At 42.8% G+C, this 17,456-nt stretch overlaps 1 protein-coding gene across 1 annotated transcript in view; it reads left to right on the top strand.

Annotated features, from left to right (window-relative positions):
* Positions 1–17,456, top strand: part of LOC126092490 (putative inorganic phosphate cotransporter) — a 398,407-nt gene that overhangs the window by 301,976 nt on the left and 78,975 nt on the right. Inside the window, exons 8-9 of the mRNA XM_049908107.1 lie at positions 1,323–1,469; positions 12,063–12,195. Coding sequence (XP_049764064.1) covers positions 1,323–1,469; positions 12,063–12,195 — 280 coding nt within the window. The remainder of the gene's footprint in view (positions 1–1,322; positions 1,470–12,062; positions 12,196–17,456) is intronic.

Raw genomic sequence — 17,456 nt, 5'->3', positions numbered from 1 at the left:
CATGACGTGACTGAGAAGAGTGGTAAATGACCTCGGTCGCGAGATACCAGAAATGGAAATAGTGTTCCAAAGAGTCGGTAATCACAGTACTTAGGTGCGAGGTTGAGAGTGTGCTCTGTGAAGTGTGGCACTGTAGTAGGATCTAGGATCAATTGAGATTCGTAGGCGTTTAACATCGGAGAGAAAAGGGAAACGGAATTCATTAAAAAATCACGAAAATGATTTCAAAACGTTCAGTAATAAGTCTGAGGATATGATGATTTTTAAAATTTTGGTTTATGCCTTTACACGAAATTTCCACTACGCTACTCTTGGAAATGTTTAAAGATCCTAACTGCAATAGGTTCAAAAAATGTGAAATCTTATCGGACTTAACTGATAAGGTCATCAGTCCCTAAGCTTACACACTACTTAACCTAAATTATCCTAAGGACAAACACACACATCCATGCCGGAGGGAGAACTCGAACCTCCGCCGAGACCAGCCCCACAGTCCATGACTGCAGCGCCCTAGACCGCTCGGCTAATAGCGCGCGGCTGCAATAGGTGATTTTATGAATAAAACGAATATAATAATTAAAGGAGACAGTTAAGTCTTTTAAAAGATTTTATGTGACTGAGAACTTCCATCGAGAAAGTCTATTTCGTTGTGTTGGTTACTTGTATGGTAAGACAGATATCATTGGACTGGAAACTGCAGATGGTTCATCCTATAATTACTGTATGTGTCTTGGATGGATTTCTCCTTAGGAGCCAGTCGTTGTACCAAGAGGTGAACTGGTTGACACTGAACTGGGAGGGTGGGATGAGGGTCACGGAAGTTGATGACGCCAGAGGACAAGAAGAAGAGACCGAGAGACAGTGGGAGTGTAGAGGATGTACAGGAGGTCAGAGGGTACAGCATATTTAGTTGTACCTACAGCGGAGTGAAAGATATGGATTTGGTGCTAAATAAATGATACCGTAGGATGGCAACTTGGGTGCACAAATACAATAATGCGGACGTAACTTACTGATGTGCTTGGTTCTGGACATTGGATTTTATAAGATCGAGGGATACGCGAAATGGTGAATTTACAAGTATTCTGTTGGCGAGATTGAAGGTGGGTAAGGCAGAGGTGTTGGGCGCTGGAACAGAATTTGAGATCGAAATTGTGGGCGCAATCCGTACAAGTAATTAGCAGAATTTATATGCATACGATGGACAAGCATAATCCGAAATGTACCACAGATTTTTACCAGTGTTGTTACATGGGCAAGCATGCTGTCCAGTGTCTGGTACCAAGTGAATCTAGAGTTCCAACACAGTGATCCTGTTTCAGAGGGTGCTGCCGTTCTTGTCGGTGATAACTTCCTGTCCGTTTCTGGCGCTGGTGGCACTGCACTTCGGCAATCTGGGAGGACTCTTCTTCTTGATGACTGAAGGACCCAAGTACATGTCTGAAGTTCTCGGCTTCGACATCAAACAAGTAAGAATTCTTTCAACCTTAGTCGCTGTATGAGGTTAATGAGATCCAATTTCTATGCTTTTCGCCGGATTTACATGTGTGATATAAGACTACCTGTAACTTAATGTGTTTTCAATTCATAATACTGCGCATTGCACTGTGGTATACCCAAGGGATGCGATACTATTTTGGAATTGCGTTGTTTTATTGGCATAATTATACCTTGCACAGCAAAGGCGATTCCTTCAAGAACTGTTTAGTAAATTTGTATTTGACTACGTAGACAAGTGACTTTTTATTATCTGCACTCTCTGAGTTATGATGACCTTATAGGCGATAACCTGTAAGCGCCTCAGGCAAAAAAATCGCTATCGTGTGCCTGCTGATTGGCTATATCAGTGGATCATTTACAGGTGTCAAGTACGTAATAACATCTATGTGAAACAATTTAATGTAGAACAGGTATTAAAACTTATCCTAGGAGAGTGCTAATACGTGATTGGTCGTTATTGGAAGGATCCTAAGTACGGGTATTTTAATGACGTGGGAGGACATCTAAAAAACACCTGGTCGATCGATTATCAGTTCGTCACAGCTTAGTTTATTCAGCACGATAGCATCTCAGAAATGCTCAACAAACCACAATGGGACAGAGTATAAGAAAGTCACTAGATTTCAAGAGCCCACACTACAGCGCTAGAAAAGAAACATTACTTTCTTGTGCTCACTGACGTCCCACGCCACCTCAGAAATGATAGATACAGGTATTGTATCAGTGTTGTTGATAAACAGCTTAAATCCCTAAACTTAAACAGGACTCAAGGACCAGATAGCTTCCCTGTCAGATTCTGTACAGAATTTGGATCTGAGTGTTTCCATTTTCAACTAAAACGTATCGTACCTCCCTTGAACGGAAAACTATGCCCAATCATTAAAAGAACGCCCAGATCAGGTCGACGTACAAGAATGGTGGCAAAAGTGATCCACTAAACTATGGTCCAGTCTCATCGACATCCATCCGCTGTAGAATCTTAGAAAATATTCAGATCTCAAACATAATGCTGGTTTTCGAATAGAATGAGCTCCTCCGTGCCAGCCCACGTGAATTACGAAAACGTCGATGATGCAAAACACCATTTCCGCTTTCCTCGCGTGGCATCCTGCAGGTCTCGGATCAAGGTAATCAGGTGAATGTACAGCTAGGCAAAAACAAAGTCCAGAGTTTGTATGTGGTATCTGTTCATTCGTGCATCTCCGAAAGAACAGACACCATTTTGATACAGCAGCCACTATGAATGAAGACACAAACGAGTTACAAATATTGACTGCGGGCGGGCATTAATTAAAATCAATGGGGAAAGTTGAAAATTTGTGCCTGACAGGGAGTCGAACCCGTGACGGCACGAATTTTCACTTTCCTCCATTGATTTCAATCAATGCCCTCTCGCAGTCAATGTCTGTAATTGTTTTGTGTGTTAAAGTCCAAAGTGTTGAAAAAGTCGTAGTAAGCATACACAAACACTTCCGAAAGCAATCCGAATCGAAAAAATACTATAGGTAACACCAGTCATTCTACTATTAATGGCATATATCAAACACCTCACAGATTAGCGAGAAGCCAGTGACTGCATTACTCGCAGCCACTCTCGCATCACTGCACGGGCCAACATGACACGCCTGCGACTACAGCGCCGCCCTCCTTGGTAGAGAGCTGTGGACGAGGTATGAAGCCCCGGTATCTCCGACCTTTCCTCCATATCGATACGCAGGATGAGCAAGGCCTCTGTCATTGTCAGGTACTGAAGAGCCTCATCGACATAAGTGGAAGTAACTTCCGGGGCTCAGAGAATTATGTTGGGGCCCTTGTTTTGGTACATTAAGGACCTGGCAGGCAATAAATTAAGGACTGGAAAAACCGACCGGCTAAAGCCTATACTGGTATTTTAGTTCTGAATAATCGGTATTTTTAGGTAATTATTTCGTCTCGATTATAACAGGAGTTTTTTGTTTTTTACTACACTGAAGCGCCAAAGAAACTGGTATAGGCAAGCGTATTCAAATACAGACACATGCAAACAGGCAGAATACGGCGCTGCGGTCGGCAACGCCTATGTCTGGCGCAGTTGTTAGATCGGTTACTGCTACTACAACTGCAGGTTATCAAGATATAAGTGAGTTTGAGCGTGGTGTTATAGACGGCCCACGAGCGATGGTACACAGCATCTCCGAGGTAGCGATGAAGGTGTTAGTTTCCCGTACGACCATTCCAAGAATGTACCGTGAATACCAGGAATCCGGTAAAACATCAAATCTCCGACATCGCTGCGGCCGGAGAAACATCCTTCAAGAACGGGAACAAAGATGACTGAAGAGAATCGTACAGCGTGACAGAAGCGAAACCCTTGCGTAAATTGCTGCAGATTTTAATGCTGCGCCATCAACAACTGTCAGCGTAAGAACCATTCAACGAAGCATCATCGATATGGGTTTCTGGAGCCGAAGGCCCACTCGTGTACCCTTGATGACTACACGACACAGTTTTTCGCCTCGCCTGGGCCCCTCTGCACCGGCATTGGACTGTTGATGACTGGAAACATGTTGCCTGGTCGGACGAGTCTCGTTTCAAATTGTATCGAGCGGATGGACAAATACAGATATGGATAAAAATAAATCTCGTGTGGCTAGGGCCTCCCGTTGGGTAGACCGCCCGCCGGATGCAAGTCTTTCGATTCGACGCCACTTCGGCGACTTCTGCGTCGATGGGGATGAAATGATGATGATTAGGACAACACAGCACCCAGTCCCTGAGCGGAGAAAATCTCCGACCCACCCGGGAATCGAACCCAGGCTCTTAGGACTGACATTCTGTCGGGCTGACTACTCAGCTACGCGGGGCGGACATACAGATATGGAGACAACCTCATGAATCCATGGACCCTGCATGTCAGCAGGGGACTGTTCAAGCTGATGGAGGCTCTATAATGGTGTGGGGGGTGTTCAGTTGGTGTGATATGGCACCCCTGATGTGTCTAGATACGACTCTGACAGGTGAAATGTACGTAGGCATCCTGTCGGATCACCTGCGTCCATTCATATCCATTGTGCATTCCGACGGACAAGGGCAATTCCAGCAAGACAATGCAACACCCACATTTCCAGAATTGCTACAGAGTGGATCCAGAAGCACGCTTCTGAGTTTAAATGTCCGCAGCTCGTGGTCGTGCGCTAGCGTTCTCGCTTCCCGCGCCCGGGTTCCCGGGTTCGATTCCCGGCGGGGTCAGGGATTTTCTCTGCCTCGTGATGACGGGGTGTTGTGTGCTGTCCTTTGGTTAGTTAGGTTTAAGTAGTTCTAAGGTCTAGGGGACTGATGACCATAGATGTTAAGTCCCATAGTGCTCAGAGCCTGAGTTTAAATACATCCGCTGGCCACCAAACTCCCCAGACATGGACATTATTGGGCATATCTGGGATGTGTTGGAACGTGCTGTTTAGAAAAATTCTCCACCCCTTCGTACTCTTCCTGATTTACGGACAGTCCTGCAGGATTCATGGTGTTAATTCCCTCCAGCACTACTTCAGACATTAGTCGAGTCTATGCCACGTTGTGTTGCGGCACTCCTGCGTGCTCGAGGAGGCCCTACACGATATTAGGCAGGTGTGCCAGTTTCTTTGGCTCTTCAGTGTGATAACCGAGTAAAAATACAGCAGTATGAATTAGCTATAGTAGCAGCGCTAAAATTGGTTGAGTTTGAATAAAATGTTTTTTTAAAACGAGTAATTATTATTCGTTAAATTTCCATTGCTTTGACATACTGCGTTACTATCGAAAATGTGAAGAGCGATCAGTGCTATTTTAATAACCATGTTGTCAGAAACGAGTAACAAACATGTGCCATAAGAATGCGTACAGAATTCTGAGACAATAATGCGTCTGTTAAAATGTTGCATCGCCTGGTAGACAGTATGTGTGTACATGCACTGCGCAGGACTTGTCCCGTCTGTTCTGTATGGTAATTTCACGCTGTCATCGTCGGACAAGAGTTGTAGTACAGGACGGCACCATCCCTAGACTGGAAGTATATTACAAAGTGCGCTATCAGTGCTGCGCAGTGCTCCATTTGCTATTACAGATTAAAAAAGGGAGGAGGCACAAGGGGCTTGGCGACATCATGTAGGAAGAAAACTGAAACTTAGCAGTTCATTCATGTTGTTGTTGTTGTGGTTTTCAGTCCTGAGACTGGTTTGATGCAGCTCTCGATGCTAATCTATCCTGTGTAAGCTCCTTCATCTCCCAGTACCTACTGCAACCTACATCCTTCTGAATCTGCGTAGTGTATTCATCTCTTGGTCTTCCTCTACGATTTTTACCCTCCACGCTGCCCTCCAATGCTAAATTTGTGATCCATTGATGCCTCAGGACATGTCCTACCAACTGCCACAAACAATGTGCCACAAACTTCTCTTCTCCCCAATCCCATTCATTCATTAGTTATGTGATCTACCCACCTAATCTTTAACATTCTTCTGTAGCACCACATTTCGAAAGCTTCTATTCTCTTCTTGTCCAAACTATTTATTGTCCATGTTTCACCTCCATACATGGCTACACTCCATACAAATACTTTCAGAAATGACTTCCTGACACTTAAATCTATACTCGGTGTTAACAAATTTCTCTTCTTCAGAAACGCTTTCCTTGCCATTGCCAGTCTACATTTTATATCCTCTCTACTTCGATCATCATCAGTTATTTTGCTCCCCGAATAGCAAAACTCCTTTACTACTTTAAGTGTCTCATTTCCTAATCTAATTCCCTCTGCATCACCCGACTTAATTCGACTACATTCCATTATCCTCGTTTTACTTTTGTTGATGTTCATCTTATATCCTCCTTTCAAGACACTGTCCATTCCGTTCAACTGCTCTTCCAAGTCCTTTGCTGTCTCTGACAGAATTACAATGTCATCGGCGAACCTCGAAATTTTTATTTCTTCTCCATGGATTTTAATACCTACTCCAAATTTTTCTTTTGTTTCCTTTACTGCTTGCTCAATATACAGTTTGAATAACATCGGGGAGAGGCTACAACCCTGTCTCACTCCCTTCCCTACCACTGCTTCCCTTTCATGCCCCTCGACTCTTACAACTGTCGTCTGGTTTCTGTACAAATTGTAAATAGCCTTTCGCTCCCTGTATTTTACCCCTGCCACCCTTAGAATTTGAAAGAAAGTATTTCAGTCAACATTGTCAAAAGCTTTCTCTAAGTCTACAAATGCTAGAAATGTAGGTTTGCCTTTCCTTAATCTTCCTTCTAAGATAAGTCGTAAGGTCAGTATTGCCTCACGTGTACCAATATTTCTACGGAATCGAAACTGATCTACCCCGATGTCGGCTTCTACCAGTTTTTCTATTCGTCTGTAAAGAATTCGCGTCAGTATTTTGCAGCTGTGGCTTATTAAACTGATAGTTCGGTAATTTTCACATCTGTCAACACCTTCTTTCTTTGGGATTGGAATTATTATATTCTTCTTGAAGTCTGAGGGTATTTCGCCTGTCTCGTACATCTTGCTCACCAGATGGTAGAGTTTTGTCAGGACTGGCTCTCCCAAGGCCGTCAATAGTTCTAATGGAATGTTGTCTCCTCCGGGGGCCTTGTTTCGACTCAGGTCTTCCAGTGCTCTGTCAAACTCTTCACGCAGTATCGTATCTCCCATTTCGTCTTCATCTACATCCTCTTCCATTTCCATAATAATGTCCTCAAGTACATCACCTTTGTATAGACCCTCTATATACTCCTTCCATCTTTCTGCTTTCCTTCTTTGCTTAGAACTGGGTTTCCATCTGAGCTCTATATAATCATACAAGTGGCTCTCTTTTCTCCAAAGGTCTCTTTAATTTTCCTGTATGCTGTACCTATCGTACCCCTAGTGATATGTGCTCCTACATTCTTACATTTGTCCTCTAGCCATCCCTGCTTAGCCATTTTGCACTTCCTGTCGATCTCATTTTTGAGACGTTTGTATTCCTTTTTGCCTCATTCATTTACTGCATTTTTTTATTTTCTCCTTTCATCAATTAAATTCAATATCTCTTCTTTTACCCAAGGATTTCTACTAGCCCTCGTCTTTTTACCTACTTGATCCTCTGCTGCCGTCAATATTTCATTCCTCAAAGCTACCCATTCTTCTTCTACTGTATTTCTTTCCCCCATTCCTGTCAATTGTTCCCTTATGCTGTCCCTGAAACTCTGTACAACCTCTGGTTTAGTCAGTTTATCCAGGTCCATCTCCTTAAATTCCCAACTTTTTGCAGTTTCTTCAGTTTTAATCTACAGTTCATAACCAATAGATTGTGGTCAGAGTCCACATCTGCCCCTGGAAATGTCCTACAATTTAAAACCTGGTTCCTAAATCTCTGTCTTACCATTATATAATCTATCTGGTACCTTTTAGTATCTCCAGGATTCTTCCATGTATACAACCTTCTTTTATGGTTCTTGAACCAAGTGTTAGCTATTATTAAGTTATGCTCTGTGCAAAATTCTACCAGACGGCTTCCTCTTTCATTTTTTAGCCCCAATCCACATTCACCTACTATGTTTCCTTCGCTCCCTTTTCCTACTGTCGAATTCCAGTCCGCCCGACTATTAAATTTTCGTCTCGCTTCACTTTTCTTTTATCTCATCATACATTTCTTCAATTTCTTCGTCATCTGCGGAGCTAGTTGGCATTTATCTCATCATACATTTCTTCAATTTCTTCGTCATCTGCGGAGCTAGTTGGCATATAAACTTGTACTACTGCAGTAGGCATGGGCTTCGTGTCTATCTTGGCCACCATAATACGTTCGCTATGCTGTTTGTAGTAGCTTACCCGCACTCCTATTTTTTATTCATTATTAAACCTACTCCTGCATTACCTCTATTTGATTTTGTATTTATAACCCTGTATTCACCTGATCAGTTCCTCCTGCCACCGAACTTCACTAATTCCCACTATATCTAACTTTAACCTATCCATTTCCTTTTTAAAATTTTCTAACCTACCTGCCCGATTAAGGGATCTGACATTCCACGCTCCGATCCGTAGAATGCCAGTTTTCTTTCTCCTGATAACAACGTCCTCTTGAGTAGTCTCCGCCCGGAGATCCGAATGGGGGACTATTTTACCTCCGGAATATTTTACCCAAGAGGACGCCATCATAATTTAACCATACAGTAAAGCTGCATGCCCTCGGGAAAAATTACGGCTGTAGTTTTCCCTTGCTTTCAGCCGTTCGCAGTACCACAACAGCAAGGCCGTTTTGGTTAGTGTTACAAGGCCAGATCAGTCAATCATCCAGACTGTTGCCCCTGCAACTACTGAAAAGGCTGCTGCCCCTCTTCAGGAACCAGACGTTTGTCTGGCCTCTCAACAGATACCCCTCCGTTGTGGTTGCACTTACGGTACGGCTATCTGTATCGTTGAGGCACGCAAGCCTCCCCACCAACGGCAAGGTCCATGGTTCATGGGGGGAGGAGTTCATTCATAATTTAGAATAAAAAATAGAAAGTAGCTGACCTGCTGCCTTTATCTACGTAATATGCTTTTTTCTGCTTGTAGCCCTAGAAAACGGCAAAACTAACTCCTCGTTCAGACCGCCCAGTGGATGACTGCTACCTATGGATTATGGCTTGGAGGAACCCTGACAGCAACACCATCATGTTCAATAATGCTTTTTGTGCAGCGACAGAACGACGTGTTACGACTCAAACTGTGCGCAATAGGCTGCATGAGGCACATCTTCACTCCCGACGTCCATGGCGAGGTCCATCTTTGCAACCACGACACCATGCAGCGCGGTGCAGATGGTCCCAACAACATGTCGAATGAACCGCTCAGGATTGGCATCACGTTCTCTTCATCTATGAGTGTCACATATGCCTTGAAACAGAGAATCGTCGGAGACGTGTTTGGAGGCAACATGGTCAGGCTGAACGCCTTAGACACACTGTACAGCGAGTGCAGCAAGGTGGAGGTTCCCTGCTGATTTGGGGTGGCATTATGTGGGACCGACGTACGCCGCTGGCGGTTGTGAAAGGCGCCGTAACGACTGTACGATACACGAATGCCCTACTCCGACCAATAGTGCAACAATACCTGCGGCATATTGGCGAGGCTTTCGTTTTCATGGACGACAATTCGCGCCCCCATCGTGCACATCTTGTGAATGACTTCCTCCATGATAACATCGCTCGACTACAGTGGCCAGTTTGTTCTCCAGACATGAACCCTTTTGAACATACTTGGGATGGATTAAATGGGGCTGTTTATGGAGACATGACCCACCAACCACTGTGGGGGATCAACGCCGAATCGCTGTTGAGGAGTGGGACAATCTGGACCAACAGCGCCTTGATGAACTTGGGTATAGTATGCCACGACGAATACAGGCATGCATCAATGGAAGAGGACGTGCTATTGGGTATAAGAGGTACCAGTGTGTACAGAAATCAGGACCACGACCTCTGAAGATCTCGCTGTATGATGGTACAACATGCAATGTATGATTTTCATGAACAATCAAAAGGACGGAAATAATGCTTATGTTGATCTCTATTCCAGTTTACTGTACAGGTTCCGGAACTCTCGGAACCGAGGTGATGTAAAACTTTTTTTGATGTGTGTATTTTGGTTCTGTGTAACGTTCTTTATAAAAGTGCCACGTTCTTTAAAAAAATTGTAACGTTCTTTAAAAATTTATGTGTTTGTTTGCGAATGAAAATGAAATGCGTAATGTTTGTGTTGTGTAAATTTACTGTGAGATGTGATGTTGAGCAAATGATGAGCTTAATCAGTTTCACTGTAATCCAAAAGAATTAAACAACTTAATCTGGAAAATCAATACGCAATGCCCATAATGAAATCAATCCCTCTGAAATTTGCCTTGTGCCGTGAGCACCGAGGTCTATGGCCCTGTATAATAAACTGACAAAACTTCTTGTGGAAATCAACAGTAAAACAAATTTTTCTTGGCTCTAGAGTCGCAACGGATGTAATCTTGGCATTCTGTTCTCTCCACACTAGGCGTAGAAAGTATGCAGTCTTGGCACAGCGAAGTACAATGCCAGCCGTAAAATAAACAGCTTCACACAAATAATATCAGTAGACTGGCTGATAAAAGAATAACTTTGCAGATGTTCAGTGAAAATACTGGATATTGGCTCAGCACTGTGCAGAGCTGCCCACATTGAAACTGTTACAAACATTAATACTTTTCTGATTCTAGCACATTAATATTTTTCTGATTCTGATTGAAAAATGATTTCTTTTAGCAAAATATCCTTGGAATTAAATAGACACGACATGGAAGTAGATGAGGTAGTGATAAGGGGATAGGCTAAGACCGAAGCTTCAGTTTGAAAATTGTATTCAAAATAAAGTATCACCTTCACAAAAACTGATATGGAACATTTTACATTAACTTCAAAATCAGTGAACTTCTCAACTGTTCTACAATTTTCACTTACTGTCGCAATTAAAAACATGACAAAATGTCTGACATTGTTTGACAAAATAGATTCTAAAATTTAACTTCTCTGTATAAGGATTACGAAACACACGAAATATTACAAATCGGATATACCTAATCAACCTGTACATTAAATCTGATGGAAAATACTTAGTCCTACATTGAATTGTCAGTATTGTAAAATTCAGATAAATCCACAAATCGCGTTGCTGCATACTTCAAAGTAAATATACAAAATTTCATTACCTTACAAATTTGGTCGCGTTGCTTTCCCTTGAGTTACAGTATAAATTCATTACTCTTCTACAACAGCCATAGACAATGATCAATACTTGTTAACGATCATTATCACTTCAATTCTTGATAGTCTTGTAGCCTCACAGAATAATAACACACACTTTATACTTTTATATAAAAAACTACGAACTAACATATACGGGCTCTGTGTGAGCACGAACTTCATCTTACAAAAACTGTGTTATTTTACGTCCACAGACCAACAACTAAAATCTCACAGCTTGCCACTGGCTTTAAGTATTATATCCTACCTATAACAGAGTGTAACGGTAACTGCTACTGCGTTCCGCACGCTCCTACTTACAATCGATTCCGCCACTCATGCAACATCTTTGGCTCAGTGGTATCAAACATACAATCTCTTCTACATGTGAGAACCGTTTCAGGTCATTTTTCATGAATCATATTACAAAATCGGGCTCCACATACAAGTGGACACCTCACAGTATCTTGAAACTTAGGAAGTCAAAATTTTCACGTTTATTATAGAAAGTAATGAGAACAAAAACCGAAAATCGATTTTAACAGTCAGGTTAAACTGGCGTTGAAAAAAACAGATATAATCGAAAACCGGTTGTCGCAGCGATAACCACCATCCTTATTTCTGACTGAGGAAGCTTGCGCTTAATACTCCTCAAAGCAGAATGTGAATGGAGTTACTGTGGGATGAAATGTTAACCATTTGCGTATCCAAACTTGTCTGACGTTTGCTGTGTGTCGCTTGCATTATGATATAATTCTAATGTACAGCAGTGTATATGTGTGCTAGAGACTCTCATTTGTACTGTGAGTGCTCTTCTGTTGCAGTCGGGAGGTTTCGCAAGTCTGCCGTACCTGATGAGGCTGCTGTTTGGAGTAGTTTTCAGTTCTGTAGGGGACTGGATTCTGTCCGACCCGTACAGAAACAAGACCGTGGTCCGAAAGCTGTTCGTCATCCCATGTAAGTGGAGCTTGTATGTATTGTATTGTATCGTAATGTATTGTATGTTAACCGGGGCCTGGAAACGACGGAGATGCTCCGTCCCCGTCCACAACCCCACGACGACTACCACAGTACACTTCACCCCTCCGCCGCCCCACACCGAACCACTCTTTCAGGGTTATTGTGCGGTTCGGCCCCCGGTGGACCCCCTCAGGGAACGTCTCACACCAGGCGAGTGTAACCCCTATGTTTGCGTGGTAGAATAATGGTGGTGTACGCGTATGTGGAGAACTTGTTTGCGCAGCAGGCGCCGACGTAGTGTAGCTGAGGCGGAATAAGGGGAACCAGCCCGCATTCGCCGAGGCAGATGGAAAACCGCCTAAAGACCATCCACAGACTGGCCGGTTCACCGGACCTCGATACAAGTCCGCCGGGCAGATTCGTGCCGGGGACCAGGCGCTCCTTCCCACTCCGGAAAGCCGTGCGTTAGACGGAACGGCGAACCGGGCGGGAAATGGAGCTTAATTAGTATCGTTAATCACGTCTCAAAAACTAGTTACAATAGACGTGTACCCATCTAAACGATTCATCCATTGTTTTTTCCTGACACTCGTGTACAATAAGACAATCTGAGAGAAGTTGAACGCTAGAATTCTCAAAGAGATGGCAAATATAATTTGTCAGTGAATATTACCTTTGCTGTTGTTATGAAGTAATTGCATGAATGGCGAATAGGTGGGTGGAGAGGTGTAAGACACATTCCATGGTAAAGATACACCTGGTAGGGGTAAAAATTAGTGCTAATTACTGTATTAATATTTACTGTACAATGTAATTCTATGTACTACCACGGAATTCAGTCAGATGAATTACCTCTAAGCTATATTTTGCTGCTAGATATTTTAAGAAAACACATTTAGACTGGTGAACAATGTTGTCGGACTGTACCTTCAGGTCCTCACATTCGAGCAGAAAAATTCCTTTTTTTTTTGTTAATAAGCTCTCTACTGACAATCAGCGATAAAGACTCATCAGTGGAGTTTTATTCTCTATACTAACTAGGGCCGTTGCGGCGGCGCGGTTCCTTCCGTCCCTTTGCGACGGACCTGCGCCTACCTGTGAACGTTGTCTCAGCAGATCATCAGTAGGGAAGCCGAGCGAAACCTACTGTACTTCGACGTGAACCAGGCTGCAATTAAAGTCACTAATCTAGATTTTGGGAGAAAGTTTCAACACGAAATGAAAGGTTGGAAATTTTGTCCTTAATTAATATATTCTGAAACTTAGGTGAACAAGTATCACTGCCAAGCCCGTGCTAGTTTTAACACAGTCACTCAACATCCCTTTCACTCACGTTAGCAAGTTTATGGTGTTGCATTTCCCGAAAACGTAATAGCTACAAAAAATACGGATTGTTTTTGATTGAGAATGCTCGCCAAATAGTAGGTCTGTCGGTACCTAGTACAGTCACTGTTTTTTAGCCACCGACTTGCTCAATACGCCATGCGGAATTTATGTCTTTTTTCCTCACAAAATTCATTTAAAAATTCCGAAATTTCTACACACCCATCGGAATAATTATGCCGTCACTTTACAACACTTCTGATGTATGAAACACTGCTAGATCCGGCAACTTATAATTTCCATCGGAACTACTACTACACACGTCCGAACTGTTTCATGGCTAGGCTCCGACTCCTCCGTAGAATAAGTCTTCTCTACCAGCAGAGAAAGGCGCGCGAAGAATATTGCTTTACCATTGGTCAGTTTACTCAACAGCCAAAAGCAAAACAACATTCTCCCGCGTCAGTCCGCGCCTTTCGTCAATAACCTATCACAAAATAGTAAACCTAACGACTGCACTTTTTACCGACGTAATTATCTAATATGCTGAAATTTTGTTAATGCATAAAGTTATTTACTATTGTTATTTATACCTGAATTAACTTTCCCTTTACCATAAACTTACTTTACAAATCTATTCTACAAAAATGCCCTTTGTCCACATCCATACTTCTTCGAAATGTTCCCATACTAAACCCCACTACATAACTCGCTAAACAATTATCTTCATATTAACCTTAAACCACACTCAGCCATCATTCATAGTCTACTGCTACAACACATTTATAACATTTTACATACACAAAAAGACATAATAACACTTTATGAAAATACTAGAACAGTTTATGAAAAACATTCTATTACTTTAGTGCACTCTAGTGGGCACAATCGAAACTAAATCACAGTCCCCTATCCAATACTGTCCTCTATCGGCCGATACATACACTACGCGCGCGTCCAGTCTCGCGTCACCATCTGTCACTATCCAGCTCTGAGACACATCTCCCACTCAACCGCCTCCAAGGCAGGATCGGTATACGGCGCTACGTCTCAACGTAGCCAAGATCTGGCCTTTAAAACCGAATATAGTAATATGATTGTGTTATATCCTAGCCAGTAATGCCAACCGAGCCCGCTGCCAAAAGGTTGGCAGCATCAAAGTCCGGACGCCGTCCGCATAAGCAGCGCCAGCGATACAGGAAATCGCCGCAAGTCTGCGCGCGCCACCGCTGGCTTCTGGCTTCTTAAGCGCTGGAGTCGCGAGCGCTAGGACAGTTCTGTATTCGCCGCTCAGTTGTATACTCGCCACCGATTTGTGTACTTGCTAGTCAGTTGTGTGTTCATCGCAGCAGAGTTGTTGTTTGTCGTCAGCCGACGCTGACCTAGCCGCTCCGACTCGAACTAGACAGATTTCTGTAGACACGGAGTTCACTACTGTGTTTCTGTATCTTCGTTATTAAAGATAAGTTCCGACTTTTATTTAATCAGAGTGTTTGGGTTTTCATCTTTCTGTTCACTGTTCCAGCGGACCGGTCGGCCCGCTATTAAAAGTGTGGCGGTGACTTCGTAAGCCGTTTCTACAGCGAAGTGTTTGTCGCTACGAACGCCGCCACAAAAGATTGTATGGTGTCTGTTCTTTCGGACATGTCCGAAACAACAGACATCATGCAGAATACGCAGCCGTGAAGCATATTACGCAGATTGATGGAGGTGGGGGGGAGGGGGGGGGGGAAGGTAATGGTAGGTATTACTGATAGCAGCTGCATCAGGACTTTTGCGCTGCATCAGCAACAACGAGTAAAAATGTGTGCTGGAATGAGGTCTGAACTCGTGATCTCCTGCCTAGTAAGCAATTGCGTTAACCACTGTTCTATCTGCACACTGTTTATCGTAACTGCGCGGACTATCTCGGCACGCCTCTCCAGCGACCCACATTCCCATCTAGCGCCACCTGTACGTAGTCCCTGTTCCATGTCCTCTTTGCTCGATACTTAAACCCAAACTTACAGATGCCAGACACTTAGATCAGTACCAAACGTTGTGCGTCAATACAGTATCAACGAAAACAGCTATTTATTTCGAGCTGTGTGCTGTCGTTGTAACAAAACTGTTACGTTGGGAGACAGTGAAATGTTGCTGGGGCGAAAATTTTCAACATCGAAAAGAGATTATTTGATTTAAACGAAAAATAAACCTCAAAAATTTGTTGTTACCCTTGTGTTCCACAGACATCAAGAAACGTGTGATCATGGCGGTGTTTCTTACCGATCACATGGGCCTCCACCACTCAAAGACTTACTTTGAGACAAATGCAAATGTTTACTGCTAGAACAGTGCAAATGGTTCAAATGGCTCTGAGCACTGTGGGACTTATCATCTTAGGTCATCAGTCCCCTAGAACTTAGAACTACTTAAACCTAACTAACCTAAGGACATCACACACATCCATGCCCGAGGCAGGATTCGAACCTGCGACCGTAGCAGTCCCGCGGCTCCGGACTGGAGCGCCTAGAACCGCACGGCCACCACGGCCGGCGCTAGAACAGTTTCCAAAACGTTACATTTTAGTAATTAGTTCTGCAGTGACACATATATGGTTCAGTTGATTTCTTATACGTATCTTAGTTCGGTGTAACTCGGAGTAATCTGCTTCCTGCTGCAGCTGATGCTGCTGCTGAAGTAGTCGTTGCCTCGGTCCGTTTCATCTGCAAACTGGATCAAGTTACGTAAATTGCATGAAATAATCCAGGTACCAAGTCGTTTTGTAGTCGTTTATTTATGACAAACTGCACCATTTCTTCTTAGTGGAAGCCCACTCCACATAACAGGCTACATAGTCACAATACTGTATTACAACAATTAGATTATTGCACAGACGTGCGACACAGTGGTTGCGTCTCAAAACTGTCTCCAATTGTCCATTCTCGAGTCTTGTGCTCCTCCTATTTATACTTTTTTTTAACAATCAAGTCAACAAAACTACAGTGCAAATTTATTAAATTAACAATTAAAAGTTTAACATTTTTATGAGCAACTAACCACAAAACCTTGCTTATTTTATGCTGAAACTGGCGTATACAGTAAAAAAAAAAAAGAATTTTACATAGGATATACGTCATATTATATAAAATTCTGAAAGATAACAATGCTAACCTAAATTTTCTTGATTATGGCTTCATTTGTAAATGCAAAATATTGCGAACATATATTGGACAAGCATGACCTACTACTAAACAAATGGAATAATAAATTGTGTGAGATTTATTGTATTACGCGAAATCACTTATTAGACACCACTGGAATTTCGGAACTTTCAAAACAGGAATGTAAAACAAAAGGATTCTTTTATTTCGTCGCCCAGTAGAAGATGCGTAAACGGTATTTAAAAGTATCACCAGAACTACGACATATACGAAATGCGTATCTGTGAGCCGCATACGTGACGATCTCTGGTACGTGAGTTGGTACAGCGATAGATCATCGTACTAAAGGCACCGAGTTTGGAACTCTATCTTTGCAGTTTTTCTAACAGTTTACACGTGAAACAAACATATAGAGTATATGTGTACAGATACGTGTGGTGTGATCTATACAAATGTACGCTATAGGTCAGCTAGTTTCAACTAACGAAACGAAAGCAGACTGCCAAAAGAACAGTGCTACAAACTTCGAAACGTCCTTTTACATGTCAGAAAAATGTTCTCTCATATAGCAATTTCACGCGTAAACTGTAAAAAAAAATTGCCAACAGTGAGTTTTAGTACAGCGACCTTACGCTTTACCAGCTCACCTACTAGAGATCTTCATGTTTGGAATTCACAGACACTGTTTGCCTATACTCCGTAGTTATGGTGTTACTTTTAATTATCGTTTACGCGTGTTCTGCTGGGCGACAGCACACAGCACGAACTAAATCGCTGTTTTCGTTGATACTG

This window comes from Schistocerca cancellata, chromosome 7, assembly GCF_023864275.1.
Source record: "Schistocerca cancellata isolate TAMUIC-IGC-003103 chromosome 7, iqSchCanc2.1, whole genome shotgun sequence".
In the NCBI taxonomy this organism is placed as follows: domain Eukaryota; kingdom Metazoa; phylum Arthropoda; class Insecta; order Orthoptera; family Acrididae; genus Schistocerca; species Schistocerca cancellata.
This window is presented reverse-complemented; position numbering and strand designations above follow the sequence as displayed.